The following is a 22,405-nucleotide window of genomic DNA, read 5'->3' as shown; positions in this document are numbered from 1 at the left end:
CAATCCCAAAATAAGCCCTTGAGCTGCCGTTCTCCGTAGATGTATTCAGTGAGTTTGATTTACCACCTTGAAGTTGGAGGAGAGCTGCAGGAATTTGGATGGTGGCCAGTTTTCTTGCAGGCTGATTCTGTGGTTATGGCAGCATTCCATGACATGGCAAGCCCAGGCCTTTCATTATCACTCATTTGTAGCCACAAGCAAAGCCACTAACAAGTGGAGAATTTGCCGTCCTAGGTCATTCCTCAGCCTAACGAGTTTAGAAGCTGTTTAGACTCTTGTTTGCGTCTAATTTTCTTCTTCACAGATATGTGTTTCTACATCCAAGCTACATGGCCTGATCGTTATGTGTAGCAGCTAGACTTACGAAACTATGACTGAGCTTTGACAAACAGCACAGTTTATTTCACTTTTGAACCTTATCAACTCTCAGATTACCCCAGGGGGGAGTTAAGAGCTTAAGGAAACATGTTTGTGAGTGAATATTGTTACTCAGCAGTCTTTTTACTGAACATGGTCTCTGAGGAGCTGCAATCAGTCCAAATTAAAAGGAAAACAGAGGATAAGGAGCGGAGTAGAGATGAAATGGCTAACCTTGAACTGACTGACTGCCCTGTTCTTAATTCAGCTATGTTATACGCAAAGCTAGTATCAGGTTTAGCTAATGTTATTTTTCTTGTCCAGTGAAAAACATATAAAGAAGATTACAAAAGATTACATTTTACTCATTAGCACCCTAAGTGTTACATTTCAGCTGCTTGTACGTAAAGGATAAGTGAAAACTTTTCAAAACAGACCAAGCCACGAGAATGCCACCAGCAAGTCTCTTAACAAGTAAAACATTATTTCACCCACTCCTCCTTACCAAGGACTTGGAAAATGGCATATATTGGCCACAATGCCCAGGCGCAATAGTGTTCTCAGAACAACACTGTTCCCAACCTTTCCTAATGGCTCCAACCTCCTCCCCTATTGTCTCCAACCTCCATCCCTAATGTCTCCAACCTCCTTCCCTAATGTTTCCAACCTCCTTCCCTCGTGTCTCCAACCTCCTTCTCTAATGTCTCCAACCTCCTTCCCTAATGTTTCCAACCTCCTTCCCTCGTGTCTCCAACCTCCTTCTCTAATGTACCCAACCTCCTTCCCTAATGTTTCCAACCTCCTTCCCTCATGTCTCCAACCTCCTTCCCTCGTGTCTCCAACCTCCTTCTCTAATGTCTCCAACCTCCTTCCCTAATGTCCTCAACTTCCTTTCCTCTTGTCTCCAACCTCAATCCCTAATCTCTCCAACCCACTACCCTCTAGATTGTAAGCTCATAAGCCCCCCTAGTGATCTCTCAAACCACACATCAACTATGTATGTATTTGTACTCGAATTGCTGGATGCTCTGATTGTACAGAGTTTGGAAGGTCTCAAGTATCTACTGTATGCTCCCCACATGATGGAACAGTTCCCAGTGGTATAAGGAAAACAGTGCACTCAGTCAAGACAGTCCGGCACTTTGGATTTCTCTGCAACAAATCAGGCCACTGTACACACACGAGATTCTTGGTAAAGATGGTCCCGATGAGCCTCCACAGCTGAGAACCCTCTAGCATGAGTATGAGACTTAATACACCAGTGTTCCCCAGACCTGCCTTCCAGTCTCACTAGCAGTGCATGCTTTGTAGATATTAACAGTGGCAGTTCATCCAGAGTGCTAAGACAAGTATTATCCCACCTGCACATACACTATATGAGACTACCTGCAAAGTATGTACTGCATATGGGACTCAAAGACAAGAAACAGCGCTAGAACGCATGCTTGCTATTTTCTCTCCAGTCAAATGAACAAGCATTTTAAAATAAAGAGAAAAATGTCTCTGCCCAAATGACATCTACTGATCTGAATCTCCCTTTCATCCTGTAAAAAACAAAAGCTGGATGTAAGACAGTTCCTTCTGTGAGCATCAAGCAGGCCATTATTCTTATAATTATTTTACTACTGCAGTTTGTCCACATTCTGCCCTACAGCTTGCCAGACAAAACATTCCATCAGTCTGAGTAAAACTGCATGCAGGCCATTTACAGTGGGGTTAGGATGATCTGATTTCTGTTTAATTACCTCTCAAACCCCTGGCCTGATAGTGCTTGGGCAGCACAGGCATCTGCAAGGCTGAATTTTCTCAGAATATTGCTATTGTTTTCAATGAGACAGCTTTGTGCCAATATTCTCTCTTATGCTCTATTCTCTCTTTGGTTTCCACTAAAAATGTGCATGCTTGGCAGATACGGATTAAGATGAAATTGGCGCTAGGCAAGAAGTAGCTACCTTTTTATTCCTTTTCATAATCTGAGGTGGGAGAGGGGCCAGAGAAAGTGGCAGTTGGACCCACTGACAACCACTAGACGCCAGGCACCTGCCTAGGGTGCCTTATGGATGTTCCTGCTCTGAGTCATTGCTATGGGACATGGGTTTGGTTGAGGTTCCCTACTACTACAGTGAACCAAGGGCAGTCAGATATTGTATCCATGCCTGTCTGACCACTCTCAGATGTCTGTATCCAGCATCAGGGCTAAGCAAAAACGTGAAAATCTTTACTATTCTTTCATTGTACTTTTATTAAAGAAAGTAAGCTACCCTATATATTGAGTCTAAACAACCCTAATAAGACCACAAGCATCATGTAAAAGTGTCACATGACTGCGCCAAACTTTTTTTGCATTGAGTGACAACCTCTCTTCCTAGCCAGCCATACATTCATATGCATTACACTACATACCTTGGCATTCTGCAGCGCAGGCTGATAACTGGATGGTCTATAATACATCCTCTGGCTGTTGTCAGTGTGAACATCCCCCAGAAACAGCTCCTCCACTAAGTGGTCCAAGTTGTGATGTAAATATTGCCTTTCCACACGGATGAGCTGAAGTTCATGCATCGCTAAGTTAAGAGCTTCTAAACATCTACAGCTGTTGTCCTCCTTCCACAAATCGTAAGAGCCATCAGTTTTCCAGGGCATGTCCAGGGGAATAATACCAGGACAAGTTGTGTTTACCATCCAGGTGAGTTTTTCTGCTACACTTTCGCTGTGTGGTATTACTTTGACACTATGCAGCTGATAATCAGCTTCTGTCCCACCACGGATGATCCAGGAGGCTTGACGAAGACGGATTTTTCCACGAATCACTAATGTGTAGGTAGGGCTGGTACAATGGTTTCCCCCATAATAGAACTGGTAAGCTTTGAATGTGTTATTGTTGTAAAACCTATAAGATCTTGTAATGAATTCAGGTCCGGATCGTACTTCGCATCTGCAAAAAGAGAAATATATGTTTAATCATATGATCTATTCTAGATGGAATAGATATGCTGTAGATTTGAAATGACTGGGTTAGGTATTCAATGGGAACATTAAAGTATTTTTGCTTTAGTGAGTTGAGCCAAGTACGCATGCTATCCTAAGGTCCTTGGGTATAAACGATTCCCAGTGAACGAATGACATTGACAAGTGATGTGGCATGTGCTGACATGGTTGTTCGCAACACTGGAAAGACTGCAGAGAACCGACTGGGAACAATAATTCAAAATCCATGTAGATCAGTCTTTCTTAACCTTTTCCAACTGTAAGAACCCTTCAAATAATTTTTGGCTCTCAGGGGACTCCTGTATTAGCAGAGGAGAGTGGGGATTTATTTTGCGGGTGGAACAGTCTTTAAAAGGATGTCTGGCTAAAAACTTTTATTAACTGTAATAGCCCCCTTGTTTAGTCCCCATTTTGTGTTCCTCCTCTTTAGTACTCCCTACTATAGTAGTTTGTGTTAAGTGCTTTTTATTATACTTCCCACAGTTATTGTGCCCCCCTTTAATAGGGAATGTATAATACTGCCTCTTTATCATATTGATTATTTTTACAGCGCTCCTTATTTTACTAAGCCCTAATTAGGCTTTCTTTCTTAAGAGGAGCCAAGGAAGTACTTTTTCACCCCGCCCACTGAGGCCAGGCTCACCGGAGGGAGAAATGCCACAGAACCCCTGCAATGTCATCAGGGTACCCTGGGGCTCAAGGGAACCCTGACTGAGAACGCCTGACTTAGGTTCTACCTACCCCTTCCTCTGTGAAAAAGAGTGGCCTTTTCCCCCCAGTCATGGAGGCCACTGTTAAGCCCCTGTGGTCTCACATGAATGAAAATCACTAGAACAGATATGCCAAGGTAGATTGTTAGTTGAGCCCATGATGCATTGTTGCTTGCTATCTATTCATATCTTTGCGCTGTCTTTTAACTGGTCATGGATAGTTTTTTTCCAATTACTTTATCTAGCGTGCCTATGAGACTTTAGTGCTAACATCACACAAGGCTAAAAATCAGTAACTGAAATAAGTCATTTAAATTACACTTTTCTAGACTGCTTTAGGGAGTTTACACAAATATACAAGTGCAGTTGCCCGCAGGGTAAGGGGCTCGATTGCTCAAGTGACATTTTGGGGCCAAGTTCTGTACAAAATGGTTGTTTGCCTAGGTTAGGGGGAGAACAATGGCCCCGGCCTACACTAACAACAGGGTCTTCATACACACGATAGATTCTTGGCAGAGGTAGCCCCCACCACTCGCCTTGTCCGTGAACCATCTAGCATGTGTACAAAGCTTTAGACTAAAATTAACTTCTTTGCTATAGGAGAGCTGAAACCAATGTTGCTTTTATATGCAAACTTCATGATAATCCCTCCCTTGGTCACATTGTCATACTCACTATTGGGTATTGAGTCTACACATGACAGTGACACTCAAACCAAATGGCTGGGAAGATGAAAGAGATGGGTGTTAGCAAAGTGTCTGAATCAAAGGTAGTACTTATATTATGTAAATATTAGAGCCCTCTGAATGTCACAGTTACTAGCGTGTTCTCACAAGAAATTAAGTTGTGTGACCTGAACACCCCTCTACCTTCACTTTACAGCCAATAAATGGTTTACACCCCTCTACCTACACTTCATAGCCAATAAATGGTATCATCCTGATTTAAAACTTCTTGCTTACACTTTACAGGTATCACATTCACACTATGTCCACATATAGTTTAAAATGAGCACCGGGCACTTCAAACAAGTCCACAACTGACAATCAATATTATGCAATAAAAAACAAGGCATTGAAGATCTTCTGAAGGCCTTATGTGAGTTTTTTGGGGGAATTTTTGGAGACCTTCAGTTTTATTTTACCTTTTACCAACCACAGAAATCAAAGATTATTTTTCTTTTTCTCAAACAAGTTTGGAGAACACAATAGTAAATTCTTCTCTGGAACATAACATCTGCATGTTTATATGATCTGTAAGTGGCATGTCAGTTGTGGGAACTGCGGCTTTTAATGAAATCCCATACCCATTAATGGCCGCAGAGCATGAAGGGTTTAGGTTTACATTCAGAAAGTCTCCAAAGAGCCTGCTCTGACATCAAAAATTAAACATGTGAACTCCAGCCTCATAAGGAATGAATGTATTTAATGCTAAATATAAATGTAAAAGAAACAGCCACAATTTGCCAAGTACTTCCAAAGCCAGACAGTGAGGAAACTCTCTATAGACAGGTTTCCCTAGTGTGTCCACAGCCAGACCACAAGAAAACAGGAGACTGCCTGTTTTGGCTCGAAGCTCTATAGGCTCATGAGTGGACACAGGAATCATCAACCCAGAGCAAAGCGCTAAGACAGTGTCATGATTACTCAGCGGTTGTTCTGCAGACATGGCAGCTTGGGAGTTTGACAGTGGTGGCCACTATGGTTCATTGTTTTTCATGTACACTTATGGCAATAAGTCTATACGTCTAAACATGTTAGATGCCAAAGGCTGCACAGCTATTTAATCAACAGTAATAAAGGCAGTGTTCAACTGAGCTGTAGAGGAGAATGTATACACAGCTCACTTCAGTCCTGCCAGATTTAACTGATTCTAACATGAATCTGACAGAACTGAAAACGTTTATTCACATTATACATGTACAGGGTGACTGGCTACAGGGTTTGCATTTAATCCACAGCCCTTAACTTATGAACTTCGTTAATAACCAATATTTACAGAATTCTAAATGAAAATGAAAATACATCTCTATTTTATCAGTTACTGTTTGGTTGAGAAGTTTTTGAACAGCAGAAGACCTACAATGGTCTGTTATCCTAATACTGAAGCATTCAGGTGTCTACTGGCATGTCAACTCTCTTTAGTGGTTTCCCAGGCACAGCACTCTCTCCACACTTATGGTTGCATGGACCGAAAAGATCTAAATGATTGGTCAAAGCTCAACTAAAACAAAAATTGTGCAAAACAAATTCTGCAAATAATAATGTTGATTAACCACTTGAGGACCCACCCTTTACCCCCCCCCCCCTTAAGGACCAGCATTGTATTATGTGATCTGTGCTGGGTGGGCTCTACAGCCCCCAGCACAGATCAGGGTGCAGGCAGAGAGATCAGATCACCCCCCTTTTTTCCCCACTAGGGGGATGATGTGCTGGGGGGGTCCGATCTCTCCTGCCTGCGTGTGGCTGGCGGGGGGGGGGGCACCTCAAAGCCCCCCTCCGCGGCGACATTCACCCCCTCCCTCTCCTACCTGTCCCCCCGGTGATCGGGGCTGCACAGGATGCTATCCGTCCTGTGCAGCCTGTGACAGGACGTCCCCTGTCACATGGCGGCGATCCCCGGCCGCTGATTGGCCGGGGATCGCCGATCTGCCTTACGGCACTGCTGCGCAGCAGCGCCGTACAATGTAAACAAAGCGGATTATTTCCGCTTGTGTTTACATTTAGCCTGCGAGCCGCCATCGGCAGCCCGCAGGCTATTCACGGAGCCCCCCGCCGTGATTTGACAGGAAGCAGCCGCTCGCGCGAGCGGCTGCTTCCTGATTAATCAGCCTGCAGCTGGCGACGCAGTACTGCGTCGCTGGTCCTGCAGCTGCCACTTTGCCGACGCACGGTATAAGCGTGCGGTCGGCAAGTGGTTAATGTTAAGTATAAATATTACCTTTTAAACCGAACTTTTGAAATTAAAAAATAAAATATATGATGTATGTGCCTGTAACTGTGCAGCTTTGCATACAGTTTTAATTATCAAATTTGAAGCCTCTGAACAGTTGTTTTTGTTTCATGGTTAGATTAGATCAAATCTGTGGCGATCATTACATATAGTTACATAGTTACATAGTTATTTTGGTTGAAAAAAGACATACGTCCATCGAGTTCAACCAGTATAAAGTACAACACCAGCCTGCTCCCTCACATATCCCTGTTGATCCAGAGGAAGGCGAAAAAACCCTTACAAGGCATGGTCCAATTAGCCCCTAAAGGGAAAAATTCCTTCCCGACTCCAGATGGCAATCAGATAAAATCCCTGGATCAACATCATTAGGCATTACCTAGTAATTGTAGCCATGGATGTCTTTCAACGCAAGGAAAGCATCTAAGCTCCCTTTAAATGCAGGTATAGAGTTTGCCATAACGACTTCCTGTGGCAATGCATTCCACATCTTAATCACTCTTACTGTAAAGAACCCTTTCCTAAATAAATGGCTAAAACGTTTTTTCTCCATGCGCAGATCATGTCCTCTAGTCCTTTGAGAAGGCCTAGGGACAAAAAGCTCATCCGCCAAGCTATTATATTGCCCTCTGATGTATTTATACATGTTAATTAGATCCCCTCTAAGGCGTCTTTTCTCTAGACTAAATAAACCCAGTTTATCTAACCTTTCTTGATAAGTGAGACCTTCCATCCCACGTATCAATTTTGTTGCTCTTCTCTGCACCTGCTCTAAAACGGCAATATCTTTTTTGTAATGTGGTGCCCAGAACTGAATTCCATATTCCAGACGTGGCCTTACTAGAGAGTTAAACAGGGGCAATATTATGCTACCATCTCGAGTTTTTATTTCCCTTTTAATGCATCCCAAAATTTTGTTAGCTTTAGCTGCAGCTGCTTGGCATTGAGTACGATTATTTAACTTGTTGTCAATGAGTACTCCTAAGTGCTTCTCCAAGTTTGATGTCCCCAACTGTATCCCATTTATTTTGTATGGTGCTAGACCATTAGTACGTCCAAAATGCATGACTTTACATTTAAATTGCAGTTGTCTGGTGCTATGCTTCAGTTTGTGCTTGTACAATCAGATTATTCCTTCACTCATTGGGCCATATGCTATTCTCTTTTTCTCTTGAGTTTTCTCCTAGTTGCTATTTTTACAACTTGTCATAAAATGCCTTTTAAGCCACTAGCAAGCAAGAAAATACTCAAAATACATTTCATAGCACCTGTTCATCAACTTTTGGGTACTTTTTCAATTGTAAAGTGTTGAAAATTTAGTTTACAGAAAAGATGAAAATTATCTCCTAGGAGAAAACTCAGGTGAAAAAATGAATTGCATATGGCCCATTGTGTTCTATGCATAGCTATAATAAGACCAGAACCCCAGTTCTTTTTTCTAAAGCTGGCCATACACTGATTTAGGGATGGTCAATGAGCAAATCATTTTGAGTTGATTCAGGATTATGCAAATGTATGCAAATTGAAAATGGACCAAAATTTTTTTACCTCAGCAGGATTTGACTGCGGCACATACCTTACATGACCACTAGAAGGCTCTAGTGTTTGACCTCTAGCATTTGTAACATAATACAGGCACTCGGGAGAGAAGAGAGCCCTGTGGGTTTAGAGAGGTCGCACTGTAGACAGGTGAGTGTAAGCTATGCTGCTGTGTCAGTCGTCACAAAATCGAATGCCGATAGCTACACACGCCCAACGTGACGACGATTGAGCAGAATCTTCCATCCAATCGATCTGTGAGCAAAATCTTCTATCCCATTGATCAGGAATCGATTGCTGCATTGATTTGTACCAGATTTGATTAAATAATCGAATCGTTACCGATGCAAAAAAATCTCTTTACTCTCCTTTAATGGGTCTCACTGTAATTTGGGATTATTATAGATATTAACCACTTGAGGACCGGCTGACATTTGTCAGATCTGTGCTGCGTGGGCTTTTCAGCCCACAGCACAGATCGTGTGGGCGATCAGACTTCCCCCCTTTTTTCCCCACTAGGGGTATGTCCTACTGGGGGGGGTCTGATCGCTACCGCTGCCTTGCGGTGGGGGGGCTCCTCAAAGCGCCCCTCCGCAGCGCTATTCCGCCCTCCCTCTCCTTCCCTCCCCTCCTTCCCATGGGCGGTGCAGGACAGCGAACCGTCCTGTACCGCCTCTGATTGGCTTCAGCCTATCAGATGCCGGCGATTCCCGGCCAATCAGAGGCCGGAGATCGCCGATCTCCTTTATGGTGCAACAGCAGCGCCGTACGCTGTAAACACCGGGGATTTCTTCCCCGCGTGTTTACATCTAGCCTGCGAGCCGCGATCGGAGGCTCGCAGGCTGTTCACGGAGACACCCTCCGTGAACTGACATAGAACGGCCGTTTCCATTTAAATCCACTTACGACCAGCCGCCGCCTATCGGCGTTAGGCGGTCGTTAAGTGGTTAAAGATGATACCAAGTTTGGATTGCTTTTGGCTAAACAGACGTGAATCAACTGCCAATGATCATTCTATGAACATAAAATCACTGTGGAGAATCACCCACAGTCCTATAGAAAAAGTGTGCTAGGATATTTAACCATGTACCATCCGGCACTTAAAGAGGAACTCCAGTGAACATAATGTAATAAAAAAGTAGTTAATTTTTACAGTAATTATGTATTGATGATTTAGTCAGTGTGTGCCCATTGTAAAAGCTTTCCTCTCCCTGATTTACATACTGACATTTATCACATGGTGACAATTTTACTGTACTGTTGGCAGGTGATCTCAGTGGAAGGAGATGCTGCTTTCTTTTTTGGCAGTTGGAAACAGCTGTAAACAGCTAATTCCCACAATGCAATGAGGTTCACAGATAGGAAACTGCCTGCGCCATGGTCCTCACAGTGTTCTATGGGAGGGGTTTCACCACAATATCAGCCATACAGAGCCCCCTTATGATCCGTTTGTGAAAAGGAATAGATTTCTCATGTAAAAGGGGATATCAGCTACTGATTGGGATGAAGTTCAATTCTTGGTTACAGTTTCTCTTTAAAGCTTCACCAATGCATATGTAAGATCAGCTGATCAGCTGATCACTAGTGAACTTACACTTCAGGAGTCACAAAACATACTTTGTAAGCAACCATTTTTTTCAAGAATCATAAAGAAAACTAATTCTATATAAATTCGATCTAAAATGTCTAGTGTGGTCTGAATATATCCTTTTATGGACATATGTCCTTGAACTGTCTAATTCTGGATGTTTATACTCGTCCAGGACACATATTTTCAATGCTCATCATATTTATATGATATATAGCACAGCCAAATGTCTTTACCCTGTTGACACCCAATGTCCTTCAATAATTGGTGGCATCTGGACAGTGACTCGAGCCCCATTGTGGAGATGTTTCAGCATGTGGTGACACTGGGATTCTTTGTAGGTTCGCCATGCATTTTTCTCCAAAGATCTGGGCTGTGACCTGTCTGGTAGCAATATGCTGGATCCATGTCCTAATCCTGGGGAAAAATAAAGATAAAATCAAAATACAAGAAATCTAAAAGATTCACCAGTTAATTGTATTAAACAGCAAAGGCAAGTCATCTGAATGAAGCTGTAGAGGTCAGGGTCACTGCCGATCAGCCAACTGGAACACAACTGGCAGCCCAAGAACATGGCACATGAAAGATGCCTATTGAGCATGATGTTTGGTTTTATTAAATATATTGATGTCACTTGATGTAATCAGTGAACAAATAGAACACACAACCCCTGACTACCCAAAAATGTAGCAAAGGTTAGAAAATACCTGTTTGTGATAAAAAAATGGAATATTTCAGATTGTCTCAGGGAAACCAATAGAAATCTGCCATAAAAAAACAACTGCACAAGCAGCTAATTAACCACAATTTCAACTTTTTTCTAAAGTACTGGAACCCGGTAGACCTCTGTAACAATAAGGGGAGCCACAGGTGTACTTTTTTACTCCCTTTCTATTTATAATAAATGGTTAGATGTTAAACCTTAAATAGAAATGAAAAATATAAAATATACATATTTAATTAAAAATAAGTTTTCTAGCATTTTCATTTCTAAACTTCTTTATTGTTCTTGTTTTTTTCTAGTGTTTTGTTTTGTGCTATTTTGCTATTCTTGTGTATTCCTATCTTTTTTATCTTCTATTCTAATATCTTGCTTCCAGTTCACCATGCACCATCAGTCTTCACTGCTACCTGCCACATACATACTGATCAGGAGCCCTGTCAGAAAGCATCTGAGCTTCCTATTACTCCTTACGGCATCCATTTTTTTAAAATTACGTTTCAAACTAATTTCCACTAATGCGATTGTGATTGAGCTACTGTCCTCAGCATAGGGGCTCAATCGCATTCAAAATACGGCAGGATGACAATTACGCTCAGGACAAAATTGGAACACAATCTGATCGTGCTAATGGAAATGGCCGATCCGGTTTCCATTCGTTTGACTGTACCCTGCATTTTGCAATCCGTTAGCTTTTGGATTCAGATTGCAAAAATGCAGAGTAGTGGAAAAGGGCCCTAAAAAGCAGAGGTCCCGATCCAATTCACTTCTCCTAAGTTTTTGCTTAGGTATTATCTTCACATTATACATAAAATCCCTTTTACGCCTCCAGCATGCAACAAAATACTTTTGACAATACTATTTCACCCATTTTTTTTCAACATTTAATTTTGATTAAAAAAAATATATATAAATTTGTACACAAACATATGGAAAATATAAACTCAAAATTGCGTACAGTAAAAACCTCTGCCAACAAAGAATCAACAAAGCAAAGCAGTGATAACATATATATATACCCAAACTCCATATATTATAGTGCATGATAATAAAGCGTAAACAAGTAGTATACACATCATAGCCATTATGAAATAACCATTCAAAAAATAAAAATAGCAACGGTTAAAGTAGAGACTCTGAAGCGAGGATAGATTCTATTTTTTAACTTATTTTTTAACTTGTATTGCTGTCAATGACCATAACAGCTGCTAAACCACCGCTATCCCGTGGCAAAATGAGGGGTCTATACCCCCCAAATCCCCTCTCATTTGTCCGGGGAGCGCTTCCTGAATGAGGCAGAGCTAATAGCTGTAGCTCTGCCTCTGAGTGCGTCAATCCCGGCTGATCACCGCCTCTCCCTGCTCCTCTCAATCTGTCTTCACAGAGAGAGGGGGAGAGGTGGAGATCCACGCGGCGATTGACGTGCATGGAAGCAGAGCTACAGTTCATAGCTCTGCCTCCAGGAGGAACAACATCCACGACCAAGAAAGTCGTGGATTTTGCAGAGGGATTTGGGGGTATAAACCCCTCGTTTTGCAGCGGGATAGTAATACAAGTAAAAAAATAGAATTTATCCTCACTTCAGAGTCTCTTTAAAGTGAACCCGAAGTGTGATATGGAGGCTGCCATATTTGTTTTCTTTTAAGCAATACCAGTTTCCTGGCAGCCCTGCTGTTCTTTTTGGTTGCAGTAGTGTGAGTAACACCAGAAACAAGCATGCAGCTAATCTTGTCAGATCTGACAATAATGTCAGAAACACCTGATCTGCTTATGCTTGTTCAGGGTCTATGCTATGGCTAAAAGTGTTAGAGGCAGAGTATCAGCAGCACTGCCAGGCAACTGGTATGGCTTAAAGTGGACCCAAATTAAAAATACAAGATTTCAGAAATAAAATCTATTTTCTAAATTATAATAATAAATAGCAGCCTTTTTCAGCTGCATGATGACAAATATAAAATATTTTACATTTATTGGAGGAACCCCTCACTTCCTTTCAAATTTCCGGGACAAAATCCGGCAAACTGGTGAAGTAGGTGGTGTCCGGCAATGGAGGAATTGCTAATGGCTGCCCCCAGTATAATCCTAGTTATGAAAAGAGAAGGGTGAAAAGCATGCACTGAAAAGCTCATAGGCTTGAAGGAGTGTTTATTTATCTTTGTATGTGTCAGAGTAGTGCAACTAAACATTATTAATGAAAAAAAATGTTTGGTTTGGGTCCGCTTTAAAGAGAATCTGTACTGTGAAAATCTTACATAAATAAACGTACCAGCCTGTTTGTTGTCTTCTCCTAGCCCCCTCTGTGACATTTTCGCCGCTCCCGCTGCTTTCCTAGTGATAAAATCACTGTTTTATTCATTGTTTTTGTAAACAATGAAGATGGGTGCCAAACAGGAAATACATCATCAGAGCAGGTGCCCTTTTGCAGAAGCTCCTCTCAAATGTGACTTGATTGCTGGAATGTTACTTTCATGTGTTGCCTTAGCTGCTTGTCTGAGCTCAGCACTGATCTCTCTGCACTCACAGCTGTTTGAAATGTCCCAGCTCCACCAGCCTTGCAGAGACGTTGACTGTGAGCAGAGACATTGCCTGTGATTCATACACACACAGGAGAGCCTGCAGGGGGCGTGCATAAAGTCTCCCTATCACAGCAGAGACAGTGCATTCCTCTTTGTCTCGACAAGGCTTGACAAAAAAAAGAAGATTAGATCTATTACAGAGACAGTGCAACTAGAAAAGGCTGCAGTAATCCAGACCACATTAGAATAGGTATAGGAACTTATAGGATAGAAAAAATAAGTCTGTAAATTTGGTTACAGAGTCTCTTTAAAAGGAAATAAATATAGCAGCCTCCATATAACTCGTACCTCGGTTTCACTTTAAATCCCCCTAGAAAAATAGCAATTATTAAATCCCCCCTTTTCCCCTATTTTTTGGTACTTTTTCAATTGCAGATGGCAAAAGTTATTACAAACCAAAGATAAAAAATGATCACCTTGAAGAAAATTGGTGAGCCAGAGTGTGAATTCTAAACTGCCGCTGTGACAGTCTGATGCAATCCTACCTAAAAAAAGCCAAGTGTCCTGTGTCCTGTCCCTGTGCCAGTGCTTTTGCACTACTGCGCATATCCTGCACTGACAGCCATTTGGGACAGGACGCAGGACGGACCAGGGGGCGGGTCACCCGGGCGGGTGTGTGCGTTTGGCGGTGACAGATGTAGAGCCCGTTTTTTAAATGGACTTAGGTCACTAGTGTTATATATAAAGCTAAAAACAAAAATATGAGACTACTAATGTTCTATTTATTATTTGTACTGCACAATTAATTTGTTATCTTATGTTTACTTTTACTTCAGGTTCACATTAAGTTTTTATTGTTGTCTGCATACCCCAGTTCAAGCATTTATACCATGTTAGAGTTAATTGGCCTTTTTTGTTATTTAATAATTGAACTTAAATATGTGTAACACTGACAACTCAAAACAAAAGCAAATCAAACAGGCTGTTATTAATGAACCATGTAAAGTTAATTTATGAGCTCTAAACAGTAACCTGGTTTGCAGCACATGAATGGGTGTGTTGTGCAGCATAATACTTCCTGTGAACCTCGCCCAAATAAATATAACATAGTTTTGGCTACAACTTCAATGCCTGAAAAAGTTAATGTGCCCCAGTAACAGGAGATGCTCCAGTAAACAGAAATGGTTTCTCAAATCCCCGTCAATTTGTTTTTACGCAAGTATCAAAAAATGTAGTAATGAAGTGAAATGAAAAGCTTCATTGTTAGAAGAGAAACCATCAGAGAACCAACAAGCATGAAAACTGACAGCAAGGAATAAAGATAAAGTGGTTCAGAAGAGCTGACCCAGTTGCCTGACAGCAGGTTGCTTTGTACTTGCGCTGATCACTTAGCACCATCACCTTAATCACTTTGTACAAAATATAAAAGTCTTTTAGGACAGGATCTCCTTGGTAAATACCCTAAGTAGGGTACACAAATACATCACACGATCTACATAACTCACTCTGCCATGATGAAAAGCTGGCACTGCAAGGACACTCAACGAGTAGCCTCATGTCACCTGTAATTGGGCAGAGAGCCTAAGTGAAGGCATGTCTCTGCTTCCCATCCACAAAGGTTCTCAGAAGGTTTGCCTGGGGTTGTGCTTTATTAACAAGGCTGCTCAGACAACATCTTGGTATATGTGTCAACAGACATGTGATAGTGGTCTGATCTTCACATAATCAATTTGTGTGATGATCGTATCTTACACAAACGGACAAAAAGTAGGGATAATAAAAATTGCACCCTGCAAAAAGAAAACACGGAGACAACAGGAGCCCAAATGGTGCAGTATGTCACAGTACCAGAAGTATATAAAATATGCAGATGAATTATACTCACAAAGGTGGGTTGCAGAAGGGCAACTGACCACTAAAAGCAGGTGGAGATGTATAACCCCAACTCTACTCGGGTGACCAGATGGAGCTGGCAAGGGTTGCACTCTTGATAAAAAGCAAACCTCAAATGACCTAAATTGGTCAAAGAGGGATGATCCCCCTCCGGAAGGAGGGTGAAGGCACAGGATCAGAATCAGAATCAATTTATTTTTCGCCAAGTAAGTTTGCACCTACAAGGAATTTGTCTTGGCAGTTGCTTAACAAACACAAACAAAACAATACAAGGACAGACAGTGTGAATATTACAAGTTAAGGACAATATAAATATAGTGGCAGTAAGCAATGTGAGAATTGTTCATGTTTAGTTCTGTGCTGATTACTTTCAGTCCTAGCAGCTCTAACGTGGTTCAGCATTAAGTATGGCTACCGCTTGAGGAAAAAAACTGTTCCTGTGTCTAGAGGTTTTGGTAGCGATTGACCGGAATCTTACTCCTGAAGGCATGCGCTGGAAGATGGAGTGAGCTGGGTGAGAGGGGTCAGAGGCAATTTTGGTTGCTCTCTTTTTGCACCTGCTAGTGTAAAGATCCCGCAAGGAAGGTAAGCTACAGCCAATTATCCTTTCCGCTGATCTGATGATGCGCTGCAGCCTCCCCTTTTCTAATGCTGAGCAGGAGCCAAACCATACAGTCATAGATGATGTTATGGTGGATTCGATGATTGCAGTGTAGAACTGCACCATTAGATTTTGAGGTAGGCCAAACTTTTTCAGCTGCCGTAGATGGTACATTCACTGTTGTGCTTTCTTGACAATAGTGGCAGGGGCAAAGTGGCAAAGGGGAAAGAGGCGCCTAGAGAAGATAAAATGCATTAAGAACAAATAAATGAAAAAAAAGTGAGGTGGCTTACTTCAATGAAGACAAATTCACGTATTAATAGAATTTTATTGCGCTGGCAACAGTCTCAGGCCAAATAGCAGTGCCTACAGTAAGCACTGCTATTTGGCGCCTGAGGAAGTGGGTATGCACTCACGGAAAACGTTGCCAGTGCAATAAAATTTTATTAATGTGTGAATTTGTCTTCATTGAGGTAAGCCACCTCACTTTTTTTTTTTCATTTTATTTGTTTTTAACGCATTTAACGCATTTATCTTCTCTTGGTGTCTCTTTCCCCTTTATCCGGTATCATACACAAGTGAGCCTACACTAGCTGAGCATATTTTTTATAAGCTGAGCACCTCATCCCATTTTAAATGAGCACAGGCCCAGAGAAGGTGGTGGTATTTCTGGATCATGTTAATATGTTCTTTATTGCAGGAAGGGTTTGAACTTGCATTTGTGGATGCAGTGACAAACTATGTTCACAGACTGTGGTTCCTGAACCCGTGAAGTGATTTCCACTACAGAATGGTGCCTTGTCCCTTACTTACCCATATTTACAATGACTTGTGAGATCTTTCCCCGAGTTTTTTTTTCCTTTGCCATTATACACCTTTTTCTTTATTTTTTCTTCTTAAATGTGTGGCTGGTATCACATTAAAAATAAGCCCTTATTTTTCATAAGATAATAAAAAGTTACAGTTTTGATGTTTTTTTCAATTAAATATAGAGGTTGAATTATTTGCATAACATCACACTTCATTTACGTTTTACACAGGGGCACACACACATTTTGGTGAATAAAGCTGATTCTGAAACGGGTGCATACCATACCTTTGCATTCAAATGTTTCCACTTTTTTTTTTTTTTTGTACAATTACCATAGTTTTGAAAACAAACAAAAAAAAACATGATTGTAATTCTTTCAGTTATTAAATATGAGATGCTATATACTAACTACGTAGTACATAGCGACTGCTGAATGTAATTGTGCTGTGTTATGTATAATAACCGTGTTACTTTGTACTGAAGAATTATCTGTAGAAATGTTATGACATTGACTGTTTCACACTATGCGTACTTGCCAATAATTTCACAGAAGGACTTAAATTTAGATGATCTCATCTTCATGGATCAAGTCTGCTTATAGCAATTATAATAATTGTGGTGTCAGCTACTGGGCTTCTTAATATAACTTTTAGTTCCAAATTCCTTAAAGTACCGGTATTTCACTTGCTTTTCAACAGGGGTGCAAAAGGATATATTTTGGTAATACTAAGAGATAGTATTATTATTATTATAATTCCTAGAGAAAACAATACTGCTAAACTATAAGCGCCCTTTTTCACTAGCAATCGCTAGCTCTAAACGCTAGCGATTGCGATTCAGCAAAGTTCCACATTTTCCCAGCGTTTGCGATCGCGATTTTGCTATGCAATGCACTGCATAGCAAAATCACGGCAAAAATCGCTCGACGGCGCGATCGCACTTAAGTAAAAAACAAATCGCAGTAGCGGAAATTACCTACCATGATTCCTATGTTATTAGGCAAACCGTAGCGATTTAAAAATCACTAGCGATTTGCGATTCAGCATCACAATTGCCGCTAGTGGAAAAGGACACTAATAGTACTATTAATAGTATAATATTTATCTTTTTAAACAAAATAATATTTATATTGTATATCAATGTATACAACACAAATAAATACTATAGTTAGGCTTTACCTGTGTTGATTTACAACAAGGTATAGTTTTTGTTTTGTTTTTCTGCTATGATTGAGCACCTGAACTCTGTAATAAACCTATGGTTGAGTTACCCTCACAAAGACATTCCACAAATACCTTTTATTTGCACATCTCAAGCTGTTTTCATAGATCATGATTTTTACCACTGACTTTTGGTGACTCATTTTTACAGCTCTTTTACAGTGAAAGGCTGTGGGTAATGACAGTGCTGACTGACTGTAGGTGTAAACACTTTGTCTCCAAGCTCCCCAGAGTCATAGATAACCCTTTAGTGTTTAAAAGAAGCATCATTATTTTCTTCAATTCGTAAAAACCTCTTAAAAAATATATAATTGGTGTAAACATATTACCTATACTCATTCCAGCTCACAGAGAGGTTTTATAAACATTAATTAAATGCAAGTAAGACTAGGTAGCAGGTAAAAAAAAAAAAAAAAACACCATTATTTATATTTGTTAAAATAAAAGTATGATTAGTCCAATATATAGATTTTTGTTGGGAAAAGGTTTATGAAATATCCCTGCATGTTTTGACACCTTTCAAAAAGCTGCATCATTAGCCTTTAGCTGGCCATCACTGTAGCCATCACCTGGAGCATAATATTGTGCTAAGTATATATCTGTGAATCACTTTGTGATTTCTCAATGCGCCATCATGGGCGCTGTGTGTTGCCAGTTTGATGTATGTATGGAATACATGTGTCCCATCATTAGCAGATGTTAGTCATTTGTGGAGAACAGAGGTGGTGGTTGGGCAGGGTGAATAGGTTCGCAGTCCCATCCATCCCACCCATCCCACTCTCTATGCTCTGGGGGTGGTGACATCAGCATGGCTCCAGGATGAAGCGGAGAAGAGGATAAAGAAGTGGATGAGATGTGATGTATGGGCCGGCCCGTGACGTCAGAAGCTCAGTGTGGCTGCAGGATGGTGAGCCAGTGGAAAGTTGGGGGAGTGACCGTCAGTCAACAGCAAACAGTTGCAGTACGGTGTGGTTAGAAAACCTGCTTTGAAGGTGGGATTAACAGGTTTGCAAGCAGTTTGCCCATCAGGTTCTCCCGATAAAGCCATAACACTAGATAATTTGCCCACCACTAGTCAGAAATCCTTTGTACCGATCAACTTTAATATATTATGTGTACTTAGCTTAAAGGGAGTGTCCAGGCTTCTAAAAAAATGACATTTACTCACACGGGGCTTCCTCCAGCCCTTGCAGCCCACATGTCCCTCGCAGCAGCTCTGCTCACAGCCGCCGGCTCGGGGTCCCCGCCAGTGCAGAGGCAGACCTCGCGAGGTCGTCCTCTACTGCGCTCGTGCAGTACACTCCACACCACGTGCGAGTGATTGACAGCGGCTCTCGCGCAGGCGCAATGGAGGACAGCCTCGCGAGGTCGGCCTCTGCACCAGCGGGAATCCCCGGCCGGCGGCTGGAAGTGGAGCTGCTGCAAGGGACATGTTGGCTGCAAGGGGCTGGAGGAAGTCCCGGGTAAATCAATGTCATTTCTTAGATGCCTATATATTCCCTTTAAGTTAAACCTGAAATTACAGGAACAAAGTAATTTTTACTTACCTGGGGCTTCTTCTAGCGACCACCGCTCCCCCCCCCCCCCCCCCCATAGTTTGTCAGCTCCCTCTAATTCCTCCTGATCCCATCCACTGTGCTGCTGTGAAGTCCTCCATCCAGCTGGGTTGTGGCCCACTGCGTATGTGCTGTTCCAGGCCGCACCTCCTTCGTTACGCTTCGGTGGCCGGGAGCATTCTACACAAGCAGTTACAAGTCTTATGGACTGCGCATGCACAGAATGCTTCCAGCTACAGGAGAGTGATCGGGGAGGCGCTGCATGTGCAGTGGTCGGCCACTCAGCTTAACAAAGGGGACTGGAAAGAAATAGAGGGAGCTGACAGATTACAAGACACTGGTGGAAGCCCCACGTAAGTGTAATTCCATTTGTTACCTTCATCTCAGGTGCACTTTCAGTGGATTCCTTTCACTTAAACACTGCATAAAGAATATCTCTTACTGATATGGACTGAAGAAGTTTCTCTACAGGAATGACAAACCATCTTCTACAGCAATAACAAAATGCTGTCCAGTAAGAGCTGCTTGGAAGGAAACACCATTCATCAACTTCTAGCTCATAATGACCTCTTTGAAATAGTTCTTGGCTGCCCTTAATAATGATTATTTTGCTAAGGAGAGAGACAGTTATCTAAGGAAGCAGAAAATTTGGGCGCCCACTAGTGGTGGAAGTTTGGGTGCCGCCAAAGGGGCGCATTGTAATTATCGGTGAGGAGGGGAAATGTGGGCACCTACAGTTTTTTTTTTTACTTGCAGCGGGACGGTTAAGGTTGGCCATGGGAGAGAAAGGATTAAAGTTAGGTCATGGGGGCTGTTTGCGGTGGTGGTAGGTGGTTAAGGTTAGCCGCGGGGGAGGAAGGGTTAAGGTTAGGTGTGTGGGGGGAACCTGCGGCAGTGGGGATGGTTAAGGTTAGCTGTGGGGGCCAGTTGCGGTTAGGTTAGCTGTGGATGGGGGGGGACAGTTAAGGTTGGCCGTGGGGAGGGGTGTGGTTAAGGTTAGACATCAATAGTGGGAGGGCTCAGTGTAGGAATAGGCTTAGGTTTAGTAAAACAATATTTTACGATCGTTTTTACACTTTTATAGTAGAACATCAGTAAATTTACAGATATTCTATCAGGTTTCCAGGGCACGCGAATTTCCGGATGCCCTTTTTTGAAGTACGTGTTATCTGATGTAGCAATCTCCTGCCTTTTTCTTCTATAATGCACTGCAACAAGATTACCATCAAGCCAATGCCACACCAGGCTTTTAGCGATGAACACAAGGTTAGTTATGTTGAAGTTTTTTTGTGCTTTGTTTCGGTGAAGAAGCTGCTTACTTGTTTATTATAATTACTGGCTCTTCTTGAAGATGACAAGGAGTGAAAGATAAAAGGCTCATTTCTGTCTCAAGTTCGCTCTCAGAGAGATCTCCGCTGATACAAAGAACAAAGGCGTGTTTTGTCTGGGGAAGAAACCCACATGCAGCTCAGCACTTCTGATAGCACAGGCAACTTAAGAGGATCTTTCATGGACTAACTGGCTGTAAGCTTGTAAGCAAAGATACAGTAGTATTTTAAGGCGTATTCTCTGTGCCCGAATATGTCAGTCTGATGACTTCAGGCACCACTTTCTCATGTTATCAGTGGGAATTTTCCAGCAGTGGAGGGAGGGGGCAGATTAACAGCTTCAAAGGACACCACGTTTCTTCCTTATTCTACAAGAAGTCATACTCCCCTTAACGGCAGCTTTTATGTCTCGGTTTTCCAATGATCACATGCTTTCCTCCAAATTTACTATTTAAAAAGAACATCAGTAGAAAAGGTCTGCGCGTCTTTTCCAAAGACATGAAAATGTTACAAAGCTGTCTGTGGCATAATGAGAGTCGGTGCTGTTACTTCAATGGTGACAAAGGTTCCTTCTTCAGCATCAGTCTGTAAACTGGGGAAAGGAATATTAATCCGAAGTGGATGAATGATGGCTGTAATGCTGTACAAGTTTTAGAATAAGGCAGTTGGTCTTTTTTCTTTTCTTTTACAATAAAGGGCCTAATGCATTAAACTTTTCTCATGAGTTATCTCGCCTTAAAGTGGACTTGAAATCTTGCACAGGACAGAAGGAAAACATAGAGAAATGCACCCTGTATATACAGTGGTTTGCAAAAGTATTTGGCCCCCTTGAAGTTTTCCACATTTTGTCATATTACTGTCACAAACATGAATCAATTTTATTGGAATTCCATGTGAAAGACCAATACAAAGTGGTGTACACGTGAGAAGTGGAACGAAAATCATACATGATTCCAAACATTTTTTTACAAAAAAATAACTGCAAAGTGGGGTGTGCGTAATTATTCAGACCCCTTTGGTCTGAGTGCAGTCAGTTGCCCATAGACATAGCCTGATTAGTGCTAATGACTAAATAGAGTGCACCTGTGTGTGATCTAATGTCAGTACAAATACAGCTGCTCTGTGACAGCCTCAGAGGTTGTCTAAGAGAATATTGGGAGCAACAACACCATGAAGTCCAAACAACACACCGGACAGGTCAGGGATAAAGTTATTGAGAAATTTAAAGCAGGCTTAGGCTACAAAAAGATTTCCAAAGCCTTGGACATCCCACGGAGCACTGTTCAAGCGATCATTCAGAAATGGAAGGAGTATGGCACAACTGTAAACCTACCAAGACAAGGCCGTCCACCTAAACTCACAGGCCGAAAAAGGAGAGCGCTGATCAGAAATGCAGTCAAGAGGCCCATGGTGACTCTGGACGAGCTGGAGAGATCTACAGCTCAGGTGGGGGAATCTGACCATAGGACAACTATTAGTCATGCACTGCAACTTGGCCTTTATGGAAGAGTGGCAAGAAGAAAGCCATTGTTAACAGAAAAGCATAAGAAGTTCCGTTTGCAGTTTGCCACAAGCCATGTGGGGGACACAGCAAACATGTGGAAGAAGGTGCTATGGTCAGATGA

General features: G+C 41.9%; 1 protein-coding gene across 1 annotated transcript in view; it reads right to left on the bottom strand.

Moving 5' to 3' along the window:
* Nucleotides 1-22,405, bottom strand: part of APCDD1 (APC down-regulated 1) — a 70,328-nt gene that overhangs the window by 22,712 nt on the left and 25,211 nt on the right. The window contains exons 2-3 of the mRNA XM_068237166.1: nt 10,371-10,551; nt 2,761-3,292 (exon numbers count right to left, since the gene is read on the bottom strand). Of these exons, the coding sequence (XP_068093267.1) occupies nt 2,761-3,292; nt 10,371-10,551 (713 nt within the window). The remainder of the gene's footprint in view (nt 1-2,760; nt 3,293-10,370; nt 10,552-22,405) is intronic.

Source organism: Hyperolius riggenbachi, chromosome 5 (genome assembly GCF_040937935.1).
Source record: "Hyperolius riggenbachi isolate aHypRig1 chromosome 5, aHypRig1.pri, whole genome shotgun sequence".
NCBI lineage: Eukaryota > Metazoa > Chordata > Amphibia > Anura > Hyperoliidae > Hyperolius > Hyperolius riggenbachi.
The sequence above is the reverse complement of the archived record's forward strand: the minus strand, read 5'-3'. Positions and strand labels throughout refer to the sequence as shown.